The 16,102-nt window shown below is 58.1% G+C and overlaps 2 protein-coding genes across 4 annotated transcripts; both read left to right on the top strand.

Moving 5' to 3' along the window:
• Positions 1-358: 358 nt before the first annotated feature.
• GIPC1 (GIPC PDZ domain containing family member 1) lies at positions 359-10,893 on the top strand. Of its 3 annotated transcripts, XM_045992327.1 has the most exons (9): positions 2,697-2,733; positions 2,855-2,984; positions 5,092-5,178; positions 7,160-7,480; positions 8,239-8,424; positions 8,524-8,704; positions 9,458-9,570; positions 9,863-9,944; positions 10,078-10,893. In XM_045992327.1, the coding sequence occupies exons 4-9, from the start codon at positions 7,193-7,195 to the stop codon at positions 10,227-10,229; spliced, it is 1,002 nt and encodes a 333-aa protein (XP_045848283.1). In that variant the 5' UTR covers positions 2,697-2,733; positions 2,855-2,984; positions 5,092-5,178; positions 7,160-7,192; the 3' UTR covers positions 10,230-10,893. The 3 variants fall into 3 exon arrangements, with proteins under 3 accessions (XP_045848280.1, XP_045848281.1, XP_045848283.1); XM_045992324.1 differs by lacking the exons at positions 2,697-2,733; positions 2,855-2,984 and adding an exon at positions 359-459; XM_045992325.1 differs by lacking the exon at positions 2,855-2,984 and having other exon boundaries at positions 2,694-2,733.
• Positions 10,894-12,986: 2,093 nt separating this feature from the next.
• PTGER1 (prostaglandin E receptor 1) lies at positions 12,987-16,099 on the top strand. Its single transcript, XM_045992212.1, has 3 exons — positions 12,987-13,278; positions 14,204-15,153; positions 15,739-16,099. Exons 1-3 carry the CDS (start codon positions 12,990-12,992, stop codon positions 16,003-16,005), a joined length of 1,506 nt encoding a protein of 501 aa, XP_045848168.1. The 5' UTR covers positions 12,987-12,989; the 3' UTR covers positions 16,006-16,099.
• The last annotated feature ends 3 nt before the right edge of the window (positions 16,100-16,102 follow it).

The following is a 16,102-nucleotide window of genomic DNA, read 5'->3' as shown; positions in this document are numbered from 1 at the left end:
TGACTCCCACGACCAGCCCTCCCGCCCCTTACCACCCGGGACACCCCAGGCCGACACTCAGCCAACAGCACGTGGTCCAGGGGGCCCAGCTTCCCATTGGTTGCCGGTCTTCCTTCCTCGCGATTGGCAGGGGCCCAGCCCCAGGTCCCCCCTCCGCGCCCTGCGGTGGTACAGCCTGTCGCGGCTTTAGGCGGGGTGGGAAGGTCCACTGCGCCGCGGCGCCGGGGGGGGGGCGGGAAGAGCCGGGCGAGGCGGAGGGATCCCTCTGGAATGTTTCCGTCGGGCTCACCCGGCGCAGGGCGGCACGGCGAGGATTGGCCACGAGCGTCGGACGGCGGCTCCTGATTGGCCGGGCGCGGACGCGGACCCCGCCCCCCTAGCCGCTGCTGCGGGAGAGGCCCGGGCCGGAGTTTGCGGAGGGCCGAGCCGGGCGCGCGCAGGTTGGCGGCGGCGGCGCAGGTGAGTGCCCCCGCGGGCGGGGCGCGGCACAGCGGCTCCGGGGACCCCAGCGCGGACCTGCGGGGTAGCAGACCCGCGGGGATTCGGCGGATCGAGCGGGGTGGGGCCAGTCCCATGGACAGGGCTAGAGGTCTAGGTTGGGCTCCAGGATGCCCGAGGCCCCTTCCCAGAGGGGCGCCTGTCTCCCCGACGGGTTAGAGTCAAACGCCTGCCGCCGCTCGGTTGGAGTCGACAGCCCACCCTGCTCCCTGCGGTCCTCTGGACAGTCCCTGTCCCCGCGGGGACGGGCGCGGGGTCGGTATTTCTGAGCCCTGCCGGGGCACCTCCCTGGAGCTGGCCTCGTCCCAATCCTCGAGGAGCCTAGAAGGACCTGGAGAGGACTGAGGTCCCGATAATAATAATAATGAAAACATCACCCCGGCTAGCATTTACTGAACGCTTCCGTGTCAGGTATTTACCATGCATATCCATTGAGTCTAAACACCTCATGGGAGGTGCTGTTACTTCTTTAAGAGGTGAAGCAACGAACCCAGAGAGGTGGAGTGACTTGTCCAAGGTGGCACAGCCAGTGAGTGACAGATCTGGAACTCGAACCCGTGCTTCAGAGTCGAGAACTGCAGTCTCAGCCCCTAGACTAGATGACTTGGTGGCCCGTGGCTCCATGGTTCAGGTGTTCCTGACCAGCTCCTTTGCCGGCTGCTGTTCCCACCCCCCACCATGCACACATCTGGGCCATACCTGCTGGTCTTTGCTTTCCCCTTAAGAGGTCACCAGACACCAGTCCTACCTTGTCTCCCCTGAGCTGGAAAGACAAGACATGAACACTTAGGCCCTCAGAAGAGAGTGACACCTGTAGGGGAGACAGGGGGCCTGGGGTTGCTTTGCCCGCTGGGCCCCTCAGAAGCTTGGGCTGAGGCCTGGGCAGTAGGCGTTCTCCCCGGAAATGCTCAGGAGCCGGTTTTTCAAGACTGAATCAGAAGCCTCCCGCCCTCCTCTCCATAGCAATATCCTATTAGAAAGGGAAGGCTAGATGTGGTGGCCCCCTGTTCCCAGCTTATGTCAGCTCCCAGGAACCCCCTTCCCCACTTCCTGCTGCCCCCACTGTGATTCTGTGTGGTTGTGGGGTTGCTAAGTTTCAGGCCCTTCCCAGGGAAGAGACGGTGGGATGCTGGGATTCAAGCCAATGTGCTTGGTGCTCAGGCTGGCACTCTTCTTCTCTATCCCTATGTTCAGGTTTGAGGGGAGACTCGGAACGTGGGGAGGGGATGGCAGTTAGCAACTCCATGGCATGTTCTGAGGATAGAAGGGCTCAGAGAGTAGTCAGAATGAGGACATCAGGCACATCCGTCCATTCTACAAACATTTATTGAGCACCTGCTATGTGCCAGGCACGGTTCTTGGCTCAGAGGACGCAATAGCGAACAAGACAAAAATCCCTCCGCTGTAGGAGCTGCCATTCTAGTTGGAGGGGAGAGGGACAGGCAACAAGCAAGTTAACAAGTAAATAAAGAATGTACCTGCAGATGGTAGAAGTGCTAGGTGCTATGAATAAAATATGAAGGGGTGGCATGGTAGAATCTGGTGGGGGGGCTCTTGGAGGAGGTGACTTTGGAGACAGGATCTAAGAACAGAAAGAAGGTAGCGACGCGAAGATCAGGCAAGGGGCTCAGCCCGGTTAAGGACTCTGACACTAGATGGAGCTTGGAATAGTGTGGCTGGGCCACCAGCTACAGCTAAAGTGTCAATTCTGCAGGGGTCTGTGGCTCATATTAAGGAGTTTGGAGCTTTTCCTCTGTAAGGTAGGAAACTGTTGTAAGTTTTGAAGCTGGCGAGTGACACGATCTGGTTTACATTTTAAAATAGAGACACGAAGTGAAATAGCAGCCTAAGACTGAAAGACAAGAGTTCTGCCAGGGCAACATGTAATTAAGTGCATGGGCCTGAGCCGTCTGGACCATAGGGGCGGTTCCAGCAGGCTGAGGCAAGCCAGGGGGGCTGCCTGGAGGAGGTGGCCTAGTCTAGACCTCGGCAGGCAGAGTGGAGTGGACTGGGAGGTTTCTGGGCTGGGCCAGGCAGGGGAGGAGGCCATAATAATAATGACAATAATAGTAACAGTTTCCTTAAATCAGATGTCAGGCAAAATACTAATCAGGTTTTTTTGCATAATCTCTTTGGATTCCTGTACAGGAATTCTGCTGGTTTTTTTTTTTTTTTTTTGAATGAGAAAACTGAGGCCCCATCACATGAAGTGACTTGCCCACGGCTACGCAGCTGGTAAGTGGCAAGGGTGGGATTTGAACCCAGGCTACCCTGCCTCTTCTAGCCTGGAAGGCAAATCACTTACTTAATCATTTAATCACTTACTTTCCTCACTGCCATTATTCCCTCCTCGCAGGTGAGGATATGGAAACTCACCTGAACCAGGGCAGCAAGCCTAGGCAGTGTAATGAGATTGGGAATTGGTGATCAGGATGCCGGGGCCCTGGGTCAAGGCGAAAGTTTGAATCTTGTCAACTGACTGAAAGGTGGTACAGATGGAAATAGTAGTTTAAAAAAAGATCACCATTTATGGAACCCTTCTCATGTGCCAGGAACTGTTCCAGGCACATGTATGACTTCCTTGGAGTTCAGAGAAGATAAGACACTTGCCCAAGGTCACACCGCTAGTAAATGGAGAAGCTGGGTTCCAGACTCATGTTCACAGCATCCTGCTGAGATGTGTGAGGGGCAGCAGGAAGAGAACCAGAGGAGGTGATGATAAGGAGTTTGGGATTTTTTTGTTTTTTTTATTTTAATCTTTTTTTTTTTTTTTAAGATTTTATTTGAGGGGCGCCTGGGTGGCTCAGTGGGTTAAGCCTCTGCCTTCGGCTCAGGTCATGATCCCAGAGTCCTGGGATTGAGCCCCACATCGGGCTCTCTGCTCAGTGGGGAGCCTGCTTCCCTCTCTCTCTCTCTCTCTGCCTGCCTCTCTGCCTACTTGTAATCTCTCTCTGTCAAATAAATAAATAAAATCTTAAAAAAAAAAGATTTTAGTTATTTGATAGAAGATACAGCGAGAGAGAGAACACAAGCAAGAGGAGTGGGAAAGGGAGAAGCAGGCTTCCTGCTGAGCAGGGAGCCCGATGCGGGGCTCGATCCCAGGACCCTGAGTTCATGACCTGAGCTGAATGAAGGCAGATGCTTAACAGCTGAGCCACCCAGGCACCCCTTATTTTAATCTTTTTAAGCATCACTGAGTGTGATGAAATAATCTGAGGGGACAGCATTGGTTTATTCATTCAGAATTTGTTTTTTGTCAAATATTCAGCAAATTCCTACTGTGATGGGTGCTGTGGATAAACAGATGAAGTAACCAATAAAATACTAGTATCCCAGGGGGGTGGGAGGTTGGGGGAACAAGGTGGTGGGTATTAGGGAGGGCACGTGTTGCATGGAGCATTGGGTGGTGCAAAAGCAATGAATACTGTGATGCTGAAAAGAAATAAGAAAAAAAAAGATATTGCAACTCAATAAACTATTGATTTCAAAGCAAAAAAAAAAAAAAAAAACCAACAACAACAACAACAACAAAAAAACAAACTAGTATCCCAAATATATAAAGTTTCCACAAATCAATAAGAAAAGAAAGACAGGCATTACAATAAAAAACAAACAAACTGCAATTTTAAAAAATGGGCAAAGACTTAAACAGGCAATTCACAAAGGACACATCCAAGCAGTTAATAAATGTCTTAAAAGTTGTTAAATGTGGAGCCTGGGTGGCTCAGTTGGTTAAGCATCCGACTCTTGATGTCGGCTCAGGTACTGATCTCTGTTGCGAGATCAAGCCCCTCAGTGGGCTCTGCGCTGGTCGTGGAGCCTGCTTAAGATTCAAGTCCCTCCCTCTCCCTCTGCCCTTCCCTGCCACCACCCATTACAAAAAAAAAAAAAAAAAAAGAAGTTGTTATGCATCCTTGATTATGAAGGGAGTGAAAACAAAACCACAGTGAAAAGTGAGGGAGATATTATGTGTCTGTGTGGCTAGATGGAGCACCTGCCCTGTCCCTAGCACTGTGCTGGGAGCCAAAGGATGAGGACCACAGAGGTGGGGCTTGTGCTTTTGCTGGCAAGACAAGACCCCCTCGGGGCAGGGCCTCCAGCTTGTGCTCCTCTGCCTCCCCAGAGCCAGGCACAGGGACTGTTGGGCTAAGGAATATTAGGATCACTCATCCATCCATTCATTCAGCAAGTATTTATTGAGCACCTGCTACACATCGGGCACTGTTCTCTGCACTGAGAGTATAGGAATGAAAAAGGCAGACAAAATTCCTTGCCCTTTGAGAAAACAGTGAACAAGAACAGTGGATGAAATGAGTTGTGGGAGATGTCAGAGGGCAGAGTCAGGTGCAGAAGCCCTGAGTCTGGGCTGCACCCGGGATGCCAGAGGAGCAGGAGAAAGGCCTGTGTGCCTGGGAGGTACGAGCAAGGCAGAGAGTGGGAGGAGAGGAGGGGAGGGCAGTGATGGAGGGCAGATTTTGGGAGGTCTGTGGGTCGAGGGAAGGATGTTGGCTTTTACTTTGAAGGAAGTGGGAGCCCGGGTTGGAGGGGGTGGTCAGAGCAGAGGACAGGTGTGATGTGACATGTGTTTTACAGGATCATTCTGGCTGCTGTGTTGACACAGACCGTGGAGAGTGAGGGCAGAAGCCGGCAGACTTGGAGCAGGCGACTGCACTAGTGTAGGTGAGAGATGCTGGGGCTGGAGCAGGGGCGACTGGAGGAGATGTTGGAGAACAGATGAATGAATGCATGTGCAAACAAATAGAGGCACATGAGTGGGTGCAGCCAACTGGGCTTGGCTGAATCCAGGAAGGCCACCTGGAGGAAGAGATTTTAAGGGAGGGAGCCGGAAGTCCTCTTTACGCAGAAAAATGTGGCATAAGGAGATCCTTACCACAGCCTGGCCAGGTGGGTGGAATGTCCCCCCTTGCAGAGGAGACATCCCAAGTTCAGGGTAGATGGAGTTGCTTAGGGAGCCATGCTGCGTGGGCATCAGACAGACCAGAGAGTGCAGCCAGCTTCTGTGACTTTGGACATGTGACTCAAAAATGAAATCTGAGCTCTTTCCCAGTCTGGAAGGCCTGCAGAGTCGACCCCTCCCATCCCCTGTTGCCTCTTGTAGAACCCCTCTTCTGTCTCCCATTGCTCGCTGCACTCTGGTTACACTGGGCTCCTGCTGTTCTGCGAGCCTGAGAGTCTGCTCAGAGCCCTCCCGTGGCCACCACCTCGCTCAGAGCAAAGGCCTAAGTCCTCCCTTGGGCGCAGGAGGCCTTGTTAGCTCTGCCTCATCCCCTCCCTGCCCTCACCTCCTCCTGCTGTTCCCCTTAGCACTCTGTTCCAGCCACACAGGCCTCCCAGCTGTTCTTCAAACACACCAAGCACGTCCCCACTTCAGGGCCTTTGTACTGGCCGTTCCCTCTGCTCGGAGCCGGCTTGCTCACATCCTCACGTGGATACTGCTTCCTGTCACTCAGGTCTCGGATTCAGTTTCACCTGCTCAGAGAGGCCCTCCTTGAACTTGGGTATAGAAGAACTTGCCTTGTTTTATTGTCTTCATAGCACGATTAGGAATTACAGTAGACTTTCACACATGTGCTTGCTCAGAACTATATGTTCTGGACAGCTGGACAGAGCCCCAGCTAGCATACATGGCATCTAGAAGGGAATTGGAAGGAGGCAGCCCTTCCCCCCGGCAAACACATCAGCTTGACAAGCAGAGCACAGGATGAATGAAATTCAGTCCCACTTGCAACCCAGGTCTGGTGCTTTTGCATGGTGAACAACCTGTGTAACTGCACATAGTGGCCCTGGTCAGGGACCCTGGTTATCTTACCAAAGGGAAGGCAAGATCTACAGTGCTGCATGGAGTATAGTAAGTATGCTAAAAATACTTGTTTGAAAGGAAGGAGGAAGAAAACAGGGAGAGTGGAGGTAAAGGAAAGAAAAAGACTGTATCAGTCAGGACAAGTTTTGCAACAGTAACAAAGAACCCCCCAAATCTTAGTGGCTGAATTCCACAAAGGTTTATTTTTTTTGTTCCTGCTACATCATCGCAGCTCAGGAGGTTCCATTCATTATAGTCACTCAGGGCCTGGTCAACGGAGTCACTACCACATCAAATGCACCCTGCCCAGGAAATAGAGAACCCTGGCATCTCTCACTCCAGTGAGCAAATGCTTCAGCCCGGAAATGTCATGGGTCACTTCCTCTCACAACTCATTGGGCAGAACTATAGTCGTATGCCTGCCCAGTTCCACAGAGGTCAGCAGGTGTCACCTGCCTGTGTGCTTTGAAGAGAGAGTTGGTTTTTTTGTGCACAGCACTAGTGACCATCAGTGCCAACAGAAAAATACAGGGGAATGTAACCACTCTGAGCCTCCATTTTCTCATCTGCTAAATGGGCATCCTCGTAACATAATATTGTCCCCACATCCCGATGTGGTGTGAGGATGAAGGAAGGTCACAGCGTAGTTTGCTTGGGGTCTTAGCAGGTATTAGCTGCTCGTATTACTTCTCTACAAGGTGTGTAAGTGCTGGGCCCTGATTTTGAACCAAGGCCAGTCTGTTCTCTAAATATTTCCTAAGGCCAGTAGGGGGCTAACAGTGCGGGAGAGGCAACCTGAGGCCACTGCCCAGGCCCTGAGTGCATTTTCCTGCCCTGCAGATCTCCTGAGCAAGCTCACGCTTCTCACTGCTCATGCCGCTGGGACTGGGGCGGCGGAAAAAGGCGCCGCCTCTGGTGGAAAATGAGGAGGCTGAGCCAGGCCGTGGGGGGCTGGGCGTGGGGGAGCCGGGGCCCCTGGGTGGGGGTGGGGCAGGGGGGCCCCAAATGGGCCTGCCCCCCCCTCCCCCGGCCCTGCGGCCCCGCCTCGTGTTCCACACCCAGCTGGCCCACGGCAGTCCCACCGGCCGCATTGAGGGCTTCACCAACGTCAAGGAGCTGTATGGAAAGATCGCCGAGGCCTTCCGGCTGCCAGCTGCCGAGGTACCCACTGGGAAGCTGGGCACCAGGGTCCCTGATGGTGGGCTGAGGCCTGGGCATGCCTCCTCCTCATGAGCTGTGGGTCAGATGCTAAAGTTCCATACACCGAGGCCTGCTCCCTTGTGGATCGTGAGAGCTGGTGGCCACACTGGATGCCGAGTTCCCATCAGTCATAAGGATGCCTGCACTCCAGTGAACTATGGAGAGCTGTAGATTAGGGCTGAGTGCTGAGTTCCCATTAGGCACTGGGAGGCATGTGCCCCGTGGACAGCAGAAATGGGTGGCCAGGGCTGGATGCGACGTTCCTATCATGCATTAGGAGGCTTGCGCCCCACTTGATTATGCGATCTGAAGGTCAGATGCAAGGTTGATTTCTCTGTGATGCATTGGGAGGCCTTACCCCAAGGACTCGGGAGCTGAAGGAAGGGAGGCAAGAAGAGCAACAGTAGGACTGAGCAGGAAGTAGATGCAGGGGTTCCAGTAGGTATGGTGGGTATCCTGTGCCCCTTCGTTTGTTCCACAAGCCCTGACTGAGCACCCACTGTGTGCCAGGCTCTGTGCCCTGGGAGCTGCAGGGAGTTTTTGCTAGAACAGAAATCCCAGCCCTAGCAGAGCTGCCTCCTGGAGGGGGGCACTCTGGGGTGATCAGGCACTGGGATGGGGACCCACAGCCCTTCCCCAGCTCCCTCCTTGCCCCTCAGGTGGTGGTTAGCAAAGGCTGAGGGAGGGAGGTAAGGGTTGAGTGTCTCCCGCCCATGCAGGTGATGTTCTGTACCCTCAACACCCACAAAGTGGACATGGACAAGCTCTTGGGGGGCCAGATCGGGCTGGAGGACTTCATCTTTGCCCACGTCAAGGGGCAGCGCAAGGAGGTAGAGGTGTTCAAGTCAGAGGAGGCGCTGGGGCTCACCATCACTGACAACGGGGCCGGCTATGCCTTCATCAAGGTGCTTGGGGAGGATGGGGCCCCCAGAGTCCTGAGGGTGAGGAGGGGCCGTGGGAGCGAAGGCCGGAGCCCTGGGGGCTGACAGCTGCTCTCCCTGCAGCGCATTAAGGAGGGAAGCGTGATCGACCATATCCAGCTCATCAGTGTGGGTGACATGATTGAAGCCATCAACGGACAGAGTCTGCTGGGCTGCCGGCACTACGAGGTGGCCCGTCTGCTCAAGGAGCTGCCCCGAGGCCGCACCTTCACATTGAAGCTCACAGAGCCCCGCAAGGCCTTTGGTGAGGGGCTTCCACCTGGACCTCCGTCAGGCCCTATTTGCTTGGGTTCAGGCCACCGTGGCAGGGAGGCACCAGCAGGTGGCGCCCAAGGCCAGCCAGCTGCAGTGGAGGGTGGGGGATAGCTCCGCCTTGCCCTGGGGAGGGGGTGCTGGCTCTCCGCCCAGCCTGGGAGGAGGGTAAGAACAAGGAGGAAGTTGCCCCCACAGCCAGCTTCCCAGAACCATTAGCCCAGCCAAGCGCCCCCAACCCTGGCGAGCTACCCCCCCAGCCCTGAGAAGCCAGGGTTGGCTGCCCTGTTCCTGCACCCCCACTTTTCTGTCTGACTTCACTAACTCTCTGGAATGGGCCTGAGGCCCCTGAGGGTGGGGGACTCTCAAACACTTCCCCAGGCAGATAGGGCTGGTCTTTGACCCAGCAGCTATATCCCCTTGGCCTTGGGGAGAACAGCTCAAGACCCAGGCCACACCCCCTTCCTGTCCCTCAGACCCTGGGAACAGGGCCCCCTTCTGTCTCCCCTCCAGCCTTTTCCATTCTCAGTCCCTGCCTGTCCTTACCCCCTCCCCCCTCACTCCATGCCAAGCCTGGGTCAGGAGTCCTGCCCTCCTGGGGTCACCTCAGACCCCAATTCCCCAGAGCCTGCAGAAGCTTGGAGAAGGTAGAAGGGGGTATCAGAGGCCATGCTGCTGGGGGTCCTGCCCAAGGTATGCTGGAATTGGGCTTCCCAGACCCTTACCCCTTCCCTGCCTTCCACAGACATGATCGGTGTACGCTCAGGGGGTGGCCGCCCAGGCTCTGGCCCCCAGTTGGGCACTGGCCGAGGGACCCTTCGGCTCCGATCCCGTGGCCCTGCCACAGTAGAAGATGTGGTGAGTATTCTAGCCCAGGCCCAGCCCTCCTTCCCCGGGCATCCGTAGGTGGCTCTGGGCAGTAGATTCAAATCCACCTCTGCCACACACCAGCTCTGGGACCTTTGTTGGGCAGGTGAGCCTCAGCTTCCTTGTTTGTAAAGTGGGGGGGATAGTAATACGATCACAGGTTGTGGTGAGTATGAGCTGGGGTCAGTATGTGTAAAGTGGTGAAAAGAGCGTCCCGCACTTAATAGGTACAATTATAAATACATTCACATTATTGTGGTGTCATTGTCCCTCCCCCCGCCAGCCCTCAGCCTTTGAGGAGAAGGCGATTGAGAAGGTAGATGACCTGCTGGAGAGCTACATGGGCATCAGGGACACAGAGTTGGGTAAGTGGGGATGTCTGGATCTGGGGCTGGGTGTGAGCCTGGGGGAGGGGGCTGCTAGGTCAAGTGGGGCTGGGTCTACCCTGAGGACCTCTGTCATCCGTGCTTCCATTCTGCCCCCACTACTCTTGTCCAGCGGCCACCATGGTGGAGCTTGGAAAGGACAAAAGGAACCCAGATGAGCTAGCCGAGGCCCTGGATGAACGGCTCGGTGACTTTGCCTTCCCTGATGAGTTCGTCTTTGACGTCTGGGGTGCCATTGGGGATGCCAAGGTTGGCCGCTTCTAGGCCCCCTTCCAGATCTCTCAGTGACCTGGCTCCGCTTGGTGGGAGCCCCCCGTGGGAGGGCCACCATGGCCTGGACCCCAGCATCTGGCTTGGACCTTTGCTCTGCACCCCAAGGATGACAGAGTGGAGGTGGGCCCGGGCTTCTGCCCCACTCCAATCGGTACCACCCCTCCCCAGTTCCCACCCTGGCTGGGGTGCCCGGTCCCCCCTTGCCATGTTCCCCACCTACCTCAGCTGGGTCAGGCACAGGGGGTGGGGGGAGGGACCAGCCAGATTAGGCGGACACACCCGCCCCCAACACTTTCCGCATCAGCTGCCAAACTGGTCTCTCATCTCCCTGGGGCCTGTTTGGGGGTCGTGACCTCTCTCGTTTCCTGCTGCAGGGAATGCAGAAGGGGGGCATCCCCCCCTCAGCAAATGCAATAATGCCCTCCCCCCCACCCCGTGCCCCACCCAGAGAGGAGCCCCCTCACCGTGGAGTCTGTTACCTCCACATTGGAAACACTAGTCTGCTGTGAACCCCGAACCTCCCTCCTTCCCCTGCCCTCTGTGTCTCCCTCAGCCCAGCCCCAGACAGAAGGGGCAGGAGGGAGGATGGCAGTGGGCTTTTGTATCTGAATTTGCTGTCTTGAACATAAAGAATCTATCTGCTGTTGGACCTGTGTGTCGGCTTCAGCTTTGGCTTCGTGGTGGGAGAAGGGGGTGAGCCAAGGCTGGGAAAGAATGTAGCAGCTGAAATCCATCCTCCTCGGGCTCCAAATTGAATTAGGAGCCTGCATGGGCCACCCCCCCTCAACCCGTTCCGCCTGATGAGGTTTCTGGCTGCGGGCCACCAGGCTTCCAGTCAAAGGCTGGAGCTTCCTGGCCTACTGAGGTTCAAATCTTGCTCCCTCTCGAACAAAGCCTCCCGCCACCTCAGGCCTGATGTGAAGAGTGGGTGCAAGGCTGTTATTACCCATGGCCATAGGGAACATCTGGGCCAGGTCGGGGGGGCGGTGCAGAAGCTTGGCTTGGGAAAAGAAAGATGGGAGGCCTGGGATGGAGGCCTGCTAAGGCAAATGCTGTGGGGTGGAGCCCTGCACCCAAGACCGAGGGGAGCAGTCATGATGTGGCCCCCGTCCCTGCTGACACTGGATGTGTGGGGTCTGCTGTCATCCAGGCGCGCCATGGTCTGCACTGGACATAAACCCAGCGTGCTTGTTTTGACAGCCCACTTCATCCTTGAGGATTGAGTGGGGATCAGGAAAGGGGGGTGGGCCCCTGGCCAGACCTCGAGGGAAGGGCAGGAATTGAAGCAAGGGGAGCCAGGCCAAAGGTCCCTGCAGGAATGTCTGAGGTCAGCCCGCTCCCCATTTTCATCCCTCCTTTCAACAGGAGGGCGATGGGCCTGCCCGGGAGAGGGGAGCTGGGAGGAATGGCTAGGCTTGGGCTGTGTGTGCAGCCCACGGTTGCCTTCTTGGGGTGGGATGGAGACAGCTGTTGGTAGGGTCCCTCTCAATGTCTCTGTGCTGTTAAACAGCTCAGGTCGTGAAAGGGTGTAGCCGTGTGTCTCAGTGTTTAGACAGTAAGACTGTGTCTGTCAGAGTTTTGGTGGTTTTTGACTCCGTCGAGGGAACAGGATGTAATGACTGTCTTCATGTTCCAGGGTGTTTGTGGGTGTAACCTGCAGCTCTCTGTGTGGAGTGTGGCCCCTAATGGCAGCTCGGGGGGTCCCAGGCTGTGAGGGTGTGTGTCTCTGGGTGTTAGGAAACACCTAACCTTGGTGGGGTAGGTGTCGACCCGCTAGATCTCCAGATGTCCAGGAGGTGGTACTCCTCCTGTATGTGTATGGCATATGGAGGGTATTTGAGGTGCTGGTCTTGGACTGTTAGGGTGTCTGTGGGTGATATGGAGTGTGGCTGGTGGGCTGTCTCAGAGTAGGGATTGTGTGGGTCTCGGTGCTGAGACTGGATCTCCCAGCACTTTCTCAGGGGAACACATTTCAGCGTTGTGGAGAGAAATTAAAGCAAGTAACAACAATGGGGGCACGTCGGGGGGGGGGGCACGGAGGTGACACAGTCACAGTGCATTCAGGTGCACGACAATGGCTGACCCCAAAGCTCTGAGGAACGTGGCTGCTGCTGAGCCGGAGACAGACTGACAGTATCTGGTCTTAGAGTGTTAAGAGGTATGATGGTGTGTAAGTGTGAGATGTGTGTGTGTGCGTGTGTGCGCGCACGCCCTTCCTTCTCAGGGCAGGATCTGAGGCTGCAGTGGTGTGTCTCAGGAGAGAGTCCCCTAGTCACCAGACCTCTTGGTTCCCTGGCCCCTCTTCAGCCTCCTCCCTTGCCCCCCTCTTCCAGGGTATGACTTGCTGCTGGCCCTGGCTGGAGCTCTAAGCCCCTGTGTAAATAGTGGGCAAGTCTCCTGGCCAGGCTGGGCCTGACCCAAGCTGGTCCACGTGAGGCACTGCCCACCACCACCACCAACCCAGCATCCACGAAGGCTTTGGCAGGGCAAGAGGGTGTTGCGGCCCCCAAACAGGGTTAGCACCCTGACCTCACAGTTCCTGTGGGGGCAGAGGCACCCCCTGCAGCCGCCCCAGTGCACCGCCCTGGGCGATGCTCACATTTTCCAGTGTTTAGATTTTATCCACTTTATTAATGAGGCAGGCGAAAGGCCCGCGCCTGGGGGGGGTGGTGGGGGAAGAGGGCTACTCCCGCCCTGCCAGGGGAGGGGGTCATGGGGAACCAGGCCAACTCTCTAGGAGCCCCCTTCCTGATGGGGCAGCTGGGGTCCAGAGTGGCCCCTGCCACTGCCAGTAGCACAGAGCGGTCTCTGCCACTGGGGGGGGGGGGGCAGGGGGGGCCCGTGGGCGCAAGATGGCTGGAGCGGCCCCTGGAGGCCGGAGCGGGCAGCAGGAGGAGGCAGGGAGCTGAGGAGCCGCCCCAGGAGGGAGGGAGAGGGAGCGGCCCAGCCTGCCAGAGAGCTCTAGTGCGGCCGGCGCGGGTGCAGCAGGCAGCAGGGCCAAGCAGAAGGCGATGGGGACCTGGAGTCCCAAGCTGTGTGGGTAAGAAGCCTGGGGCATGGGGATCTCTGGTGGGGGAGGAGGGTTTGGAAGGGTGGGACCATGGCTACTTCACTCTATCCTGTGTTCTTGACTCCCAGCCCCATTTGTCTGTCCCTGTCAGTGTTACTGTCTGTCTAACCGCATTTCCCGTGTGGCCAGCACGCAGTTCTGCCCTTTTAGTCCTCACCTCCAGGTTGTCAGGGATGGGTGGTGCTGGGTCCGCCTTGAGGTCTTTGCGGCAGGGACCTGGAGCTGGCGGGAATGGGAACCAGAGGGCATCCATGGTGAGGCAGCTGTGGTCAGGGGCAGAGCCAGGGTGAGACTGTAACAGAACCCTCGGGAGTGTCAGGACAGGGACAGTGGGGACAGAGATGTGGCTCTGGGGAAAAGGACAGTGAGGTGGGGAGAGATGTGCCCATGGTGGCAGAGGGGGTGCTGTGAGCATCAAACATGGGACTGGAGAAGAGGTGACATGTGATGGTCAGGGATGGGGCAGTAAGGTCAGGTGGGGCCCTGTGATCAGAAATGGGTCAGCAGGTGTCAGATGGAGCCAGGGGCAAGGAATTCGCTGTGGTGCAAAAATGAGGTGGATGTCAGAGTTAGATTTGTGAAGCCCAGCAGTGGGGACAGACTCGAAGGCCAGAGACCCAGGAACCAAGGTGGAAAGAGAAGGTGGTGAGGGCAAGAATGAGACCCCAAGCAAGAGATGGGCTGATGAGGCAGAGGAGGACAAAGGGGTGGGGCATAGGGCAGCCAGGGTCATCTGCAGTGGCCGTGGGCAGAGTCGACAGAAGAATGCGGTGGCATCAGATGGGTCCGGTTGATCCGAGGTGGGGCTGCCTGCCAGTCCCATTCGGATGGTGGGCAGTGTGCTCCTAGCTGGCTTCACCATGCCCTCTTCTCCTCTCCCCTGCCCCCACGCCAGCACCTGACATGAGTCTCTGCGGGCCCCTCAACCTGAGCCTGGCGGGCGAGGCGACCACATGTGCGGAGCCCGGGTCTCTCAACGCGTCAGCTGGGCCTCCCTCCGGCCGGGCCGGCGCGTCGCCGGCGCTGCCCATCTTCTCCATGACCCTGGGCGCCGTGTCCAACGTGCTGGCGCTGGCGCTGCTAGCGCAGGCCGCGGGCCGCCTGCGGCGCCGCCGATCGGCAGCCACCTTCCTGCTGTTCGTCGCCAGCCTTCTGGCCACTGACCTGGCGGGCCACGTCATCCCCGGGGCGCTGGTGCTGCGCCTGTACGCGGCGGGCCGCTCGCCGGCCGGCGGCGCCTGCCATTTCCTGGGAGGCTGCATGGTCTTCTTCGGCCTGTGCCCGCTACTGCTGGGCTGCGGCATGGCCGTGGAGCGCTGCGTGGGCGTCACGCGGCCGCTGCTGCACGCGGCGCGCGTCTCCACGGCCCGCGCGCGCCTGGCGCTGGCCGCGCTGGCCGCCGTGGCTTTAACGGTGGCGCTGCTGCCCCTGGCGCGCGTGGGCCGCTACGAGCTGCAGTACCCCGGCACGTGGTGCTTCATCGGCCTGCGCCCGGCGGGCGGGTGGCGCCAGGCGCTGCTCGCCAGCCTCTTCGCCGGCCTCGGCCTGGCCGCGCTGCTCGCCGCGCTCGTGTGCAACACGCTCAGCGGCCTGGCCTTGCTGCGCGCCCGCTGGCGCCGCCGCTCTCGACGCCGTCCTCCAGCGTGCGGCCCCGATGGCCGCCGTCTCCGGGGGGCGCGCGCGCTCCGCTCCGCCTCAGCTTCGTCGTCCTCGTCCGTCGCTTCGGTCCCCGGCGGTTCCCCGGGCCGTGGCTCAGCGCGCCGAGCCCGCGCTCACGATGTGGAGATGGTGGGCCAGCTCGTGGGCATCATGGTGGTGTCGTGCATCTGCTGGAGCCCGCTGCTGGTGAGGGGCGCACACGCCCCTCCGGCCAGGCTCCTCCCTGGCCCCTCCCACCCCTTTCCCTCCTAGAATACCTGGGTTCCCCCTTTCGCAGCCAGGGCCCCACCCCCTCGAGGCCCCACCTGTCAGGAAAGACCGTCCTGTGGCCTCTCCATCTGACATCCCACCCCCTCCACCCAGTCCCCTTTTCTTACTCCCGCCCGGGATCTTTGTAGTTCACCCCAGCCAGGCAAGCTTCCTCCCAGCCCCACCCCTCAGACCCGGACGCTTCATTCCCTAGCCCCTCCCACCACCACCCCACCCCTTTTCTCTTCTCCCCCGGATCCCCAGCCCTTGGGGATCCCTGGGACTTCTCTCCTTTATTCTCGAGCCCCCACTCACTGAAGGCCAATGCTTCTGCCACGCCTTCTTCGCCCCTCTTTCCATAGTTCCTTCTTACGAAGACTTCCATTTCCCCTCCCTGTAAGCCCCTGCTCCCCCTCACAGCTCCCTTACCTTCCGGCCACGCTCCCATCCATCCCAGCCCCACCCTCGGCCAGCCCCCTTCTCTTCCACCTGCCCCATCGCTCACACCGGCTTCTCCCGCAGGTGTTAGTGGTGCTGGCCGTCGGGGGCTGGGGTTCCAGCTCCCTGCAGCGGCCGCTGTTTTTGGCCGTGCGCCTCGCTTCATGGAACCAGATCCTGGACCCCTGGGTGTACATCCTGCTGCGCCAGGCGGTGCTGCGCCAACTGCTTCGCCTCCTACCCCCGAGGGCCGGCACCAAGGGCAGCCCTGCGGATCTGGGCCTAACCAGGAGCGCCTGGGAGGCGAGCTCGCTGCGCAGCTCCAGGCACAGTAGCCTCAGCCACCTGTAGGCGAGCCAGGAGTTCCAGCGGCTAAGTCAGACCACCCTGGGCCGGGCCCAGGACCGCAGCGCGGAGCCTTCGGGGAATAAAGCCATTTTGAGGACCT

The sequence above is a fragment of the Meles meles genome, chromosome 20 (genome assembly GCF_922984935.1).
Source record: "Meles meles chromosome 20, mMelMel3.1 paternal haplotype, whole genome shotgun sequence".
In the NCBI taxonomy this organism is placed as follows: domain Eukaryota; kingdom Metazoa; phylum Chordata; class Mammalia; order Carnivora; family Mustelidae; genus Meles; species Meles meles.
The sequence above is the reverse complement of the archived record's forward strand: the minus strand, read 5'-3'. Positions and strand labels throughout refer to the sequence as shown.